This window comes from Gavialis gangeticus, unplaced genomic scaffold (assembly GCF_001723915.1).
Source record: "Gavialis gangeticus isolate Ggan-Ray unplaced genomic scaffold, GavGan_comp1, whole genome shotgun sequence".
Lineage (NCBI taxonomy): Eukaryota > Metazoa > Chordata > Crocodylia > Gavialidae > Gavialis > Gavialis gangeticus.
Genome location: NW_017729011.1, coordinates 16,638,350 through 16,649,674, shown reverse-complemented (window position 1 = coordinate 16,649,674; position 11,325 = coordinate 16,638,350). Strand labels below are relative to the sequence as shown.

Sequence of the window (11,325 nt, the reverse complement as noted above, 5' to 3'; positions counted from 1 at the left end):
AAGAAAAAAAAAAAAAGAAAAAGAAAAAAAAAAAAAGATAGCTTTTCCTCCATCACCTTCTGGCAAGAACAGTGGAGTTTCACAATCCTAAAATATAGTCCAAGAAGCGAATGGATGGATATGCAGGAGTTGCATCTGCTGTCTAGAGCTGACAGAAAGCAAAATGAGGAAAGAGCCCCACATGCACAATATGTTGTGCCATTCTGAATAGTACTCCTCCCCACAATGAACACAGGATGGGGAGGTGTTTTCATGACTTTCAACTTGGTAACCAAAGGTCTCAATTCTATTCTTTCCCCAATGTTTGGAAAACATTTTTAAATATCCAAAATATTCTAATGTGGGGAACATGTAGGGCCAGTGGGAGACCATTCAGCCTGTCCACAAACTAAGCAGGTGCACTTCCAGGAGATCTTCCATACCTGAACCAGCCTATAATTAAGTGCCATCAGGGATAGCAAGATACTACATAAAGTGACATGGTGGTACCTCAATGGGTAGCAGAAGGGCTGATGAAGAGAATGGAGCAGAAGAGAGCAAAGCTCCTTCTCGAGTACCTCTATTGCATCTTACAGGGTGGCTTTAGCCCTGCAACCATATGTACTAAGTGGCTCCTTTAACTATGCCCCCCCCCCCACATAATGCTAGAGGCATCTTCAAGGAACTCTACAATACCCACCTGTGCTGTAAGAATAAGCTCATTGATGATGTGAGCTGCGTGCTGACACCGATCAGGAAGGCCCATGACCTGTGCGATTCTTTCAGGACTAATCCCATCATCTGTGAAGCCAAAGGTGGCAAAGAATAAATTAAAAAGGATAAACACCCACCCATCAAGCAAAGCTTCCTTCTCCAGTGCTATCATAGCCAGCAGCGTTTTCAGGTAGGTGAGCAAGCATGTTAGACTTGTCATCTACCTCATCCACCTTCAGCCCCACCCCTTTCCCATTTACCAAAAAACCTGGTCTTTATCTGAAGAGGTGCTAGCACTGGAAAGGCAACACTTTCACATGCAACATGATAAGCCTTGAAAGTGACTGTTAAGGTTTTTAAAGGACAAAAACAGCTCTGACGAGAGCAGACAGCCAAGGACCCAAAGAATTAACTTGAATTCATCAGCTTCTGATCTCCGAAGATTCATGTCCCAAAGCACAGTTCTTTAAAGTAGGAAAAATAAACTTATTCCATAAACTATTTCCTGCATCAATAAGCTACAAAACCAAGACACTGATACCATAATGTCTAATGCTTTGGAATGAAATCTCATTTCCTAATTTTTCAGCAAATCTGAAAGAACCTTCTGTAAAGTGCATGAGGGACCAAGGAGATGATACATCCTATAAAAATTGGTACTAGGAAGAGGTGCTGAGCTCTCTGTAAAGAGAGGAGGACCTGACAATGTAGACCGAAACTAGATGATAAACCTTAGCTGCCCCTAATTGGAACACTGTTCATAAGACACCTCTGTCTTCCCACACAAACCTGGTTTAAATTGAATCCTAACACCAGCATCATTCTGAATCTTCTTGATCATTTCTCCATTTCTTCCTATTACTATTCCAACAGCAAACCTGGGCACAGAGACCTGATGAGAAAAACAAAGTGATGTGAAAGATCAAGGAATTAGAACATAGCACATACATTTTTACAAGTAAGTGCATATTTAACTTTACTAGGCCAGATCAAATTTAACAGCTCTAGCTACAGAAATCATACCATGCAAGAAACACAAAATATAGGCCACCCATTATTATTTTCCCCTCAAACACAATTAACTGTCTACACTATGAGAATGCCATTTCTTAAGATCATATCCTAAGAAAAAGAAGTGCCTTCTGATAGCTCCCTCAACCCTCCTCTGGAAATCCATCCCACATTCTCCATGCAGGCAGGTCACCATAATACCTACAAAGGCAAAACATACCTCTATACTGCCGCCTCCCATTCTAGAACTGAAATCACTGCGTACACCTCGAAAATCCGCTTGATCTTTCTCCCGGATGATCTCCAGTACCATCTCCCTTGCTTGCTAGAGCAGGAAAGAAATTACAAGTAGTGTAAATCCATGCCACTCCCGAAGGGTAGCTGATGAGCAGATTTTAAGCAGCACAGTTACTTACACTAAGGAGACAAACTGCTCTCCTTGGACTTGTTTTTGCAAGTGATCCATCCTTTGTCATATACTCCCTGACATCAACCATCAGTGGTTTAAGGATGATGACACAGGACACTTCCTCAACTGTTCTATTTAATAGCTCCCAGTGGACGAGCCCTCCATGAAACTGTCGAAGCCCTTTTCAAACTTGTTTATACTATCTGCTTTCACGATCTTCTGTGGCAATGAGTTCTGCAAGCTAACTATGTGCTGTGTAAAAAGTACTTCCCCTTACTTACTGTAAGCCTGTCTCCTGATAATTTCAGAGGCTGCCCCTTAGTTCTTATATTCTGGGGTTTGGGAAATAATCATTCCCTATGCACTCAACCTACATCCCACAAGATTTTATAGACCTCTATCTTATCTACCCCCTGCCCCAAAACACACACACTTCACCATTCTTCTTTCTGAACTGAAGAGCCCTAGCCTTTTCCATCTCCCCTTGATCATCCTTGTGGCCCTCCTCTGGATCTTTAATTCCAGTACATCTTCTCTGAGAGGTAGAGATCAGAACTGAAGGCAATATTCAAGATGTGAGCTCACCATGGATTTATACAGTGCTATTACGATGTTTTCTTTTTTGTTTTTGCACTCCCTTCTTAATGATGCCCAACGTGTTACTGGTTTTTACTACAATACCTGTACTTTAAATGCATCTCCTGTAATACGGAGAGGTTTATCTGCTCCAGTGGGTAACGGACCATCTTGGATCATGATCATTTTCACACCCGTTCGCTCCTGCAAACAATACACAACACTTGAATAAGTAAAGACCCTGAAATAAAGCAGGGGCATGAGCAGTAGGGGGTCTACATTTGATCACCAGATATCTGAGTTCTAATTTAAAAACACAAAAACCCATCTCTCTTATTCTAATTGTAGGGAAAGGGAGAAGGGAAGGTGTTAAATGTCAGCTTTAGGCGCTGAAAGACTGAATGCAGAGAGAAGCCCTGCTTTGGAACAGCACAGTGGACATTAACATCATCCCAAAGGCACCAGTGCAGCCCACATTTTGCCATGAACTATATATTACTTTTATGATACAGGCACATCTATTAGGACCTCAGCTAAGGTCAAACTCAAACGTATATTTGAACCCAGATCTCAGAAGGGGAATAACTAACATCTTAATCTCCAACAGCAGGATCTAAAGGCTCTATTTTCAAAGCACAGTTTGCTGTTCCAGAGAAATGCAGGTAGGGGAGAGTTCCTAGAAAGAAATCACGCATGCGCACCTGCAATTGTTTTATTGTTTCACCTCCTTTGCCGATGACTAGGCCCACTTTGGATGCTGGAATCAGAATTTCCTGGATTGTACTGTTGCCATCAACATCGTTGTGAAAGCCGGGTCCATTCCGACAGCGATCTACAATCTGCCCCAGTAGCCGCTTTGCTTGTCTTCAAAAAGAACCGATGGAAAGAACCATTAGACAACACTGTTTCATCTGACCCAGAAACTAGGAAGCATTGGAACCCGAGACATTTTGGGGGAGGAGGAGAAGTGAAGAGATGAGAAGGAAATCATGGTTAGCATAGTCACCCTCTGAAATGCCAAGTCCCCTTTCCACCACCTACTTTCCACTTGGGTATTCAAAAGGAGAGGAGGAAGCAACACCTCTTGACACAGCAGATGCCAGCAATTTTTTAAAGGGGTTTGCACTACTACTCTCAATGTACCATATATTACGCCTCTTAAATAAAAGTCAAGATGCTTTAATGTCTAATACACTTCTTTTCAATATCTGTCTTTGTAAACCCCAAACCTTGTCTTGCTTTGCAATCAAGGCAGGGGTGGAGCATTGCTCTGATGTAGTAAGTGCGGGAGGCTTGATCACAAAACTGTGATGAAACAGAGCCACAAGTGACTGCCCCATTCTTTCCCCTCTGCCTGCTGTCTCCAGCAGTACCAACACAGTGTGTTTACAGCTCTGTATAATACTGGCTGGGATTGCTGAGGCTACATAAAACATGCAGTTGATCTCCTGCGTTAGAAGTTAGAGTGACAGACTCCGTTTTGATGCTGCTGGTGAGCAGATGGAGAACAAATTAGGGACATTCCAACAGATTTAAAGACCACGGTTCTGGAAGCTTTAGCATGTCTGAGCTGGCTGACTGCAACTCCCAGTCTCTGACACCAACATGCCCATTTTTATCCCTGCCCATACCCACTTATGGAAGTGGATAGAGCCAGACCAGCAGTACCCTATTTGCACCTGAGTGGCTTTGGCTTTCCCTTTTACTTAGCACTCAGCCATCAAAAGCACACAAGAAACCTGACTCTTGTTCCCATGCAAAACATCCCCACATGGATCAGCAGGGATTCCTAGTTTTCTCTGATAAAAAAAATCCCAAATTTTCTGATTTAAACTGTACCACCCACCCACATTTTTTCTGATATGTATATATACACGTTTGCACACACACAGATATGTTTACCCACGTATATACCCACACTATCACAGAAAACAGTGGACTGGGGGTTGTTGTTTTTTTTTTAAATCAGAAAACTTTGGATTTTTTTTTTTTTTTAAATCAGAGCAAACAAGGCTCCCTAGTGTTCAGGCATTTATTCAGGACTGCTAGCTCAGGGGACAGTGATCCAATCTCCTCTGTGTGCCATTAGAGAACCATCCCCACCCACTGCTTGCCTCAGTCAAGAAACAGGACTGCTTCATTTTCCAGAAACTCATCTCAAATTGAGGCCTGTGGTTTTGTTTTTAAATAACCTTTCAAGATTTAAGGGCTTAGTGAATATGATTTGGCATAAAGTTGATTTGTTTCATGGTAACACTGCTACATGAGACATGGACTAGAACAGCACAGGATGCTCGCCATTTCAGAAGAGGTTGTTAAGAAATCTGCCCTGTTAGCTCATCATTGGCTATGCCTGCTGGAGCTAATTTTTTCTTATGTAAACCCCTTCTTGAGGCAGTCTGACATCAGGATTTATTTCCTTATTTTTCATGTGTGTACCTTCTCATCTTTTATTCCCCCCCAGCAGGTAGCTGCAAGAGTAACTCAAAACAGCCAGGCTAACCTTACAGCTATCAGAGAAGCAAATTAAATTCCATCTACTTCCATGTCCTCAGCCTTCTTCCTCACTCAAGCTGAACAATCCCAATTCTTTAAAGGACAGCCTTGGACACGAGCACACTTAGTTGCATACCTCAGAATATTTAGATCCTAAAAAAAGAAAGTGTAGCTCTCCCATGTTTCTCCCCTGTTTCCCCAGGCCTCTCTCACCAAGCACTGTAGCTTTTTAATATTTCACTCTTGTTCTGAAATATCCTTTGCTAAAGGAAAAATGCTTCAATACTGGCAAGACCATATTGTTTGCCCTGTAATATGTGCTTGCCAATTATACTTATTCTAGCTCACTGCTTCCAGAATTATGGCACAGCAAGGAGATTTACGTACCCTTAGATCTTTTAGGAGTGGAATAATAGGGAGAGTCTCTCTCTTTCGAGAAAGGCATTGTGCCTGTGTTTTTTTTATTATCATCAAATGCAACTCACAAATTTCTAGATGGATTTTAAAAAACCCACCTACCCAAAGGTTGGGGAGAGAAAGAGCAGCTCCATATGTTAAGTGTGTTCCTGTAAGCCTGAGGATCCTGGATCCAGTCCCAGCAGGACGTCCTCAACTGGTTTGTGAGAGTCTCAAACTCAGCTCCTGGGAAGGGGGAGGGAGGAAACACTGTCCCTAAAGTTTCTATAGGCCTTACAAGTAGATACCCCTGCTGGATTGCTGAGAATGTGTCTGCCATGCAGGGTTCAGAGGTCAAGACTTGTTCAGTCCTTTGCTTCTGGCTGGCAGCAACATGGAGGCAGCACACTGATGAGCCTCATGCTGCTCTGCAACGACACCTCCAGCTTATTCAAGAGTGGTACCGACGGGCTCTGGAGGCCTCGTTCGGCCCCTCTTCATCTGGAAGGATGGTCATCTCAGTAGGTGTGGGGAGATTGAGGGGAAGAAGAAAAGTGCCCTTTAATGGCTTAGTTTGGTATCCTGGAAGTGTGCAGTTAGTCAACTGCATCCTAGGTGCCCTACGAGCAACCTTGCCCTTTGGAGTGGGATTCCATGGGAAATTATGCAGTGGGTAAAACAAATGGTAATGGAAAGAAGCCTTTGATGTGTATATTTTTAAGCATTAGACCAAGTGGCTCTAGAGTCCAGTGACCCTAAAGTTTCTATAGGCCAACACTTGCTGGTTAGGCTAACTAAGTAACAGCACTGATAAAGCACAGCGTTGAGGAGGAGGAAAGGAAAGAGAAAGGAAAAAATAAAGTTAAGGAAAGACTCACTCAATGCTCTCTGGTGTTCCGGTGAGCACACAAGGCCTCTCAGGCATCCCACCGCTGTCTATGAAAAAAACAAGAGGATGACAGGGACTGGCTATTTCACAACTTAGGGTATCTGAACAGCCATTGGTAGTCAAGCAGACAGACCCAAGCAGCTCAGGAAACTTTCCCTCTCTCAGTGGTTAAAAAGGCTAACATCTACATTCTTTGCAGACTGCAAATAAGGAGGTGATGAGAGACAGCCAGTCTCAAAGCGCACACAGCTGTGTGATGCAATCAGGCCTCATACTTGGTTTGAACACTAGACTGCAAGTCATTACAATTATGTACCAGCAGTAAAACAAATATTTGCTAAGCATCTTATTTATCCTCCAATCACCCAGCAAACTTGCTCCTGCTGGAGCATTCAGTCAAGCTCTGAAAATGTCGTAAAATAACAGCATGCTGCCTCACACTGGTCCCATCTCCTCAATCAGAGATGGATGAACAACTGCCACCCTAAAGAAATTTGGTGCCAACACAAGACAAACGCACTCCTGTTGAAGAGGCGTCCATGAAAGGCAGCCCCACATTTGAGCATTTTCACTCTCTTTATCTACAATATGGACAATTCATTGGTGCAATGTTCAAATGGCATCTGCCCCTTGATTAGGGAAGGTCTCTTCATCACTTCACTCCTCACAGACCTCCATGCATATTGCCTTAGTGCATCAGTTGGTAAGCAGTGATAATATCTATATATCTATCTATATAGATATATCTATCTATACGCACACACGCACACACAGCCTGATCTACTGGACTTATCTTTCAACCGTACACTACTTGTCCATGATACTCCAAGACTTACCTGGAGCAATCTGAATTTTGCAGCCAGACTCTGCCTGAATCCGGGAGATCTGCTCACCGCCCCTGCCGATTACTGAAACAAGTTCAACAAGTGTCAGAATTTACTGTTACTTGAACTAACTGCACAACATCTCCCCCTTTACTCCACTGCAGCTGGTTGGAAAGGGGAGTTTCTATTTTGGAGCCGCAAAACGGGCTTCTGCACTCTGGCAGGCACAGAAGCCAACCTTAACATGGAGAGCCATCGTTAAAACACTGCTGGATTTAAGTAATCTATTTTCTTAAAAAAAAAAAATCAGTCTAGCACTGAACTGGGAATACAGAGTAAGTTAAAATGTTACTATGCTCAGCCATGTCAGAAACATGTCTTTATGTGACATGCTTACAGACAGCCTGAATCTCAAGTCCACTGAAAAACACAGTTGTTACCATTATTTTTTGGTCAAACGAGTAGGGTTTTATTCTTTTTGTTTTTTTTCTTTTTAAGTTCAGCTGACTGCCCCTTCCCCAAAGGCAAAAGGCTTGCCTATTCTATGCTTACTTCTGAAACCCAAGTGCACTGATGTGCCAAACCAGACCTCAAGCTGAAAATGAAACACTGGTCTCCCTTAGTTCCCCCCTGTCACTGGCTGATGGTTGCATCCCAGCGGGACAGGGAGAGCATGCACATAGGCAATCCCTCCCAGAGCAATACCCAACACAGCTGCTGGAAAGCCAAGTCAAATGGGCATGCTTGGGTAGCTCTGTGCCAATGGAGGCTCCTCAATTGCAGAAAAGGCCTCTACCAGCATCTGCCTAAATCTGAATGTGTGCGCATACTAGCTTTTTGTTCAGGCCTCTTCCTCATACACATTGCTAAAAAAGCATCACAGCTTCATCTCTCTGTATGACCAGCACCTAGACCTCTAAATAAGAGAGTGGGGAGTGGAAGGGGAGCAGCTCCATTTATAAGGATCCCACAATCCTGTTTTATCATTCACTAGACACAGAAACCTCCACGCACTAATGGGCTATTCATCCAAAGCTGCAGGTGCCTTTGACCAATAAAAGATAATACATGCCTATAAGCTCAAGTGGCATCTTTAGAAATGGATACAACAGGTAGTCAAAATTAGGAAAAGAAAGGATTTAACAGGTTAGCAACACAGTAAACCATTAAAATTCTTCTGATAACAGCCTCTTCCAGGGAACCAAGTCAGGAAGCAACTTTCATTTTCAGCTTCAGGCTGGACATGCTGGTCAGTCTACACATATCGAGTCAACATGGACTCCTATTTTCCTTTTTACTCTGCATACACTAAGCAGAATGTGTTGGGGGATGCTCCTTTACCAGAAGAGATGGCATGTTGGGATCCGACTGCTAGGGAACATGCCGTGGCCGTAGGAAGTGAATCCGGCAGCTGAAGAGTAAACGTGTTAGCTAAAGAGAGTCATGACAGCAGGAGGATTCCCTTGAAAGGAGAAACAGTGAACAGTCAGGGAGGAAAACAGGAATCTAGATTAAGCGTGTGAGAAGAACAGCGTCAGGGACAAGAGAGCAAAGTAAAAGAGGGATGGAATAAGAGAGGAAACAACAAAGAAGGAAGGTGGGAGGGAGGGAAGAGGGGAGAGATCCACCTGGACGGAAGAGTTCATGCTAGTTACTTCTCCCTGCGATGTATACACAGGGTTTGGAGCGCTGCCTGACCTGCCTTCAAAATCAGAATAGCTTTCAATTTAGTAGTAAAAAATCATATCTTCCCATCTCTCCAGCCTCGGCCAGAAATATAAATCAAAAGTAAATGAAGTCTCATGAGAGGCAGATAAATTTGCTCTTTACAAGTTTATTATATAAACTGGTGTGAAGAAACTGGAGATACAGCTGGAGACAACAACACACCATGACCTTAGAAATCTGCCCTCTTCCCCACCCTCCCAAAAAAACCCATCTCTCATGCTCAGCACTGTGGAAGCAGAGGGCACTTACACACATGTGGGGAGCCTGCTGTGACGCACTGGAAATTCAGAGTGTTGCAGCAGAGTTGTTTAATTGAGCATGTAAATTGACAGGCTCTGGCAGCCTCACACGTCACATGTATGTGGCGCAGCGCACCTCCGCGTTGAGAAAATGGCAGCAGTCCACTTTGAACTAAAACACGTTCAATGTGCTTTAGTTCAAAGCGCACTGGTACCATTTTCTCAGTACGGAGGTATATTCGCCGCTGATGTACCTGGTGCCATGTCGAGAACACATGTAAAAATGCCCAGAGTGCCTTAACAGACAGAGAGTTAAGGTTTTTTTAAGCGCAGGTCAGTGACTCTTGTGGCAAGCAGGAAATCTCACTTTCCCAGAATGGGATGGTGTTATTAGGCCAGGTTTTTCCACAACCAGTAAAATCATGCGCCTTTATTTCCCACCCAGCACAATAAGCAAATGTTCATGAACACAATGTACAATTCAGAATGGTATTAAAGCATCCAGGATACTTACTAAATCCAACCATTTTATCAGGCACTTTGAATTCTTCTGTTATTACAGCCCTAAAAACAGATTCAAACAGTCACTGCAAAGAACAGTGTGGAAGGAAACCTCCCCCTCCCAAAGTCAGCTACCGAAGAAAAACTTTTGTATACAAAAGTAAGAACATGTGGGACTACAAGCTGGAAGGTACCCTTGGGGTCACCTATTTAGTCCCCTGGCTTAGAGAAAAATTGATTTGGTTACCCCTAAACAATTTGATACATTTCAAATTTAATCTTAAATAATGGCCAATGGAAGAAGGCTCCAAATCTCCTTTTCTAGGTCTTGCCACCTCTAGCAGGTAGGCAGGTGCAGCAAGGGATTTCTTCCATTCCCACCTGCTTTCCACACTCCCCCCCACCACCTTTCTAACATTTCACCTCAATTTTCCAGGCTGCAGCTTAGGCCCATTACTACATGAAGCCTTCTTAATATCCATTTGTACACTTCAGATATTTAGGCACAACTCTTAGCATTTTTCCCCCTTCTGGAATCATCATAAACTGTTCTCAATTATCCTCCATAAACCTTACTTTTGCTAAAGTTTTTGTTTCAAGCGCACTCAGTACCCTAATTTGTCTGTGCCTCAAAATGGGACGTCCAAAACTGACCACAGCTTTTCATCTGAGGCCTAATGGATGTTGAATAGAGCAAAATATTTCTTCTTGTTTAAATAAACAAAATAAAACATGATGCTACTGTTAAATAGGATCCAATTAATATAAAATTTGCCAGCATGCCATATATTGAAACAGGTACAATATGTGCATGTACAATAATTTGCCTAATGGCAATTAAACGTATTTCAAGGAATTTCACAGGATTTTAACACAGTATTTAGAAGACATTTTATGGTATGCTACTGGCTTCAAGCCAGGCACAGGCAGATTTTAGAAAAAGATCTTCTATCAGACTTTTCTCAATACCCAAGCACTATAGGTACATACTTATCACTGTTTAACCTAACCCATAACACAATGCCCTAAGGTCTACAACTGTTCATGTTTCATCCACATCAGTGTCAGAACCCTAAATATTACTGTTCTGACTATATGGTATTAAGGTTACACGTTGCAACAAAGAGCCTAATGTATGCAAGTGATGATGTACAGCGAACTGGAGAATTAAGTCCTCTATTTGGAGGAGAAACAGGCACAATAAAGGCATATTCGTTGCCCTAGCAGAGTGACTCTCAACCAGGGGTGAAGGACCCTGGGATATCTTAAGAACCTTACAAAGGTGCTGCAGGATGCCACGCAATGCTAAGCACATTGTGGTCTTTCTGAGCTCTTTGCACTATCAAAAAATGAGTGAAAACTAACAGCTGGCATTTTCTGAGGGGGGTTCATTGACTAATGAGGCGCCGTCTCAACTCTAAAAAGGTTGAGAGCCACTACTCCAGCATCACACTTCACCCTTGGTTTAACAATACCACTTTCAAGCATTGTGAGGGGCAAAGATTTCTCAAGGTGGTATCTTCTATTTGACAGAGGACAACGAACCCCCCCCCCCCCCCCCCC

The 11,325-nt window shown here is 43.0% G+C and overlaps 1 protein-coding gene across 10 annotated transcripts in view; it reads right to left on the bottom strand.

Annotated features, from left to right (window-relative positions):
- The window catches only part of FUBP3 (far upstream element binding protein 3), a 52,658-nt gene that overhangs the window by 17,257 nt on the left and 24,076 nt on the right, over nucleotides 1-11,325 (bottom strand). For all 10 annotated transcript variants that reach the window (XM_019510682.1, XM_019510673.1, XM_019510679.1 and 7 more), the window contains 8 exons: nucleotides 9,776-9,825; nucleotides 7,307-7,378; nucleotides 6,460-6,517; nucleotides 3,391-3,553; nucleotides 2,795-2,893; nucleotides 1,925-2,029; nucleotides 1,483-1,585; nucleotides 680-780 (listed from right to left, as the gene is read on the bottom strand). In XM_019510682.1, the coding sequence (XP_019366227.1) occupies nucleotides 680-780; nucleotides 1,483-1,585; nucleotides 1,925-2,029; nucleotides 2,795-2,893; nucleotides 3,391-3,553; nucleotides 6,460-6,517; nucleotides 7,307-7,378; nucleotides 9,776-9,825 (751 nt within the window). The remainder of the gene's footprint in view (nucleotides 1-679; nucleotides 781-1,482; nucleotides 1,586-1,924; nucleotides 2,030-2,794; nucleotides 2,894-3,390; nucleotides 3,554-6,459; nucleotides 6,518-7,306; nucleotides 7,379-9,775; nucleotides 9,826-11,325) is intronic.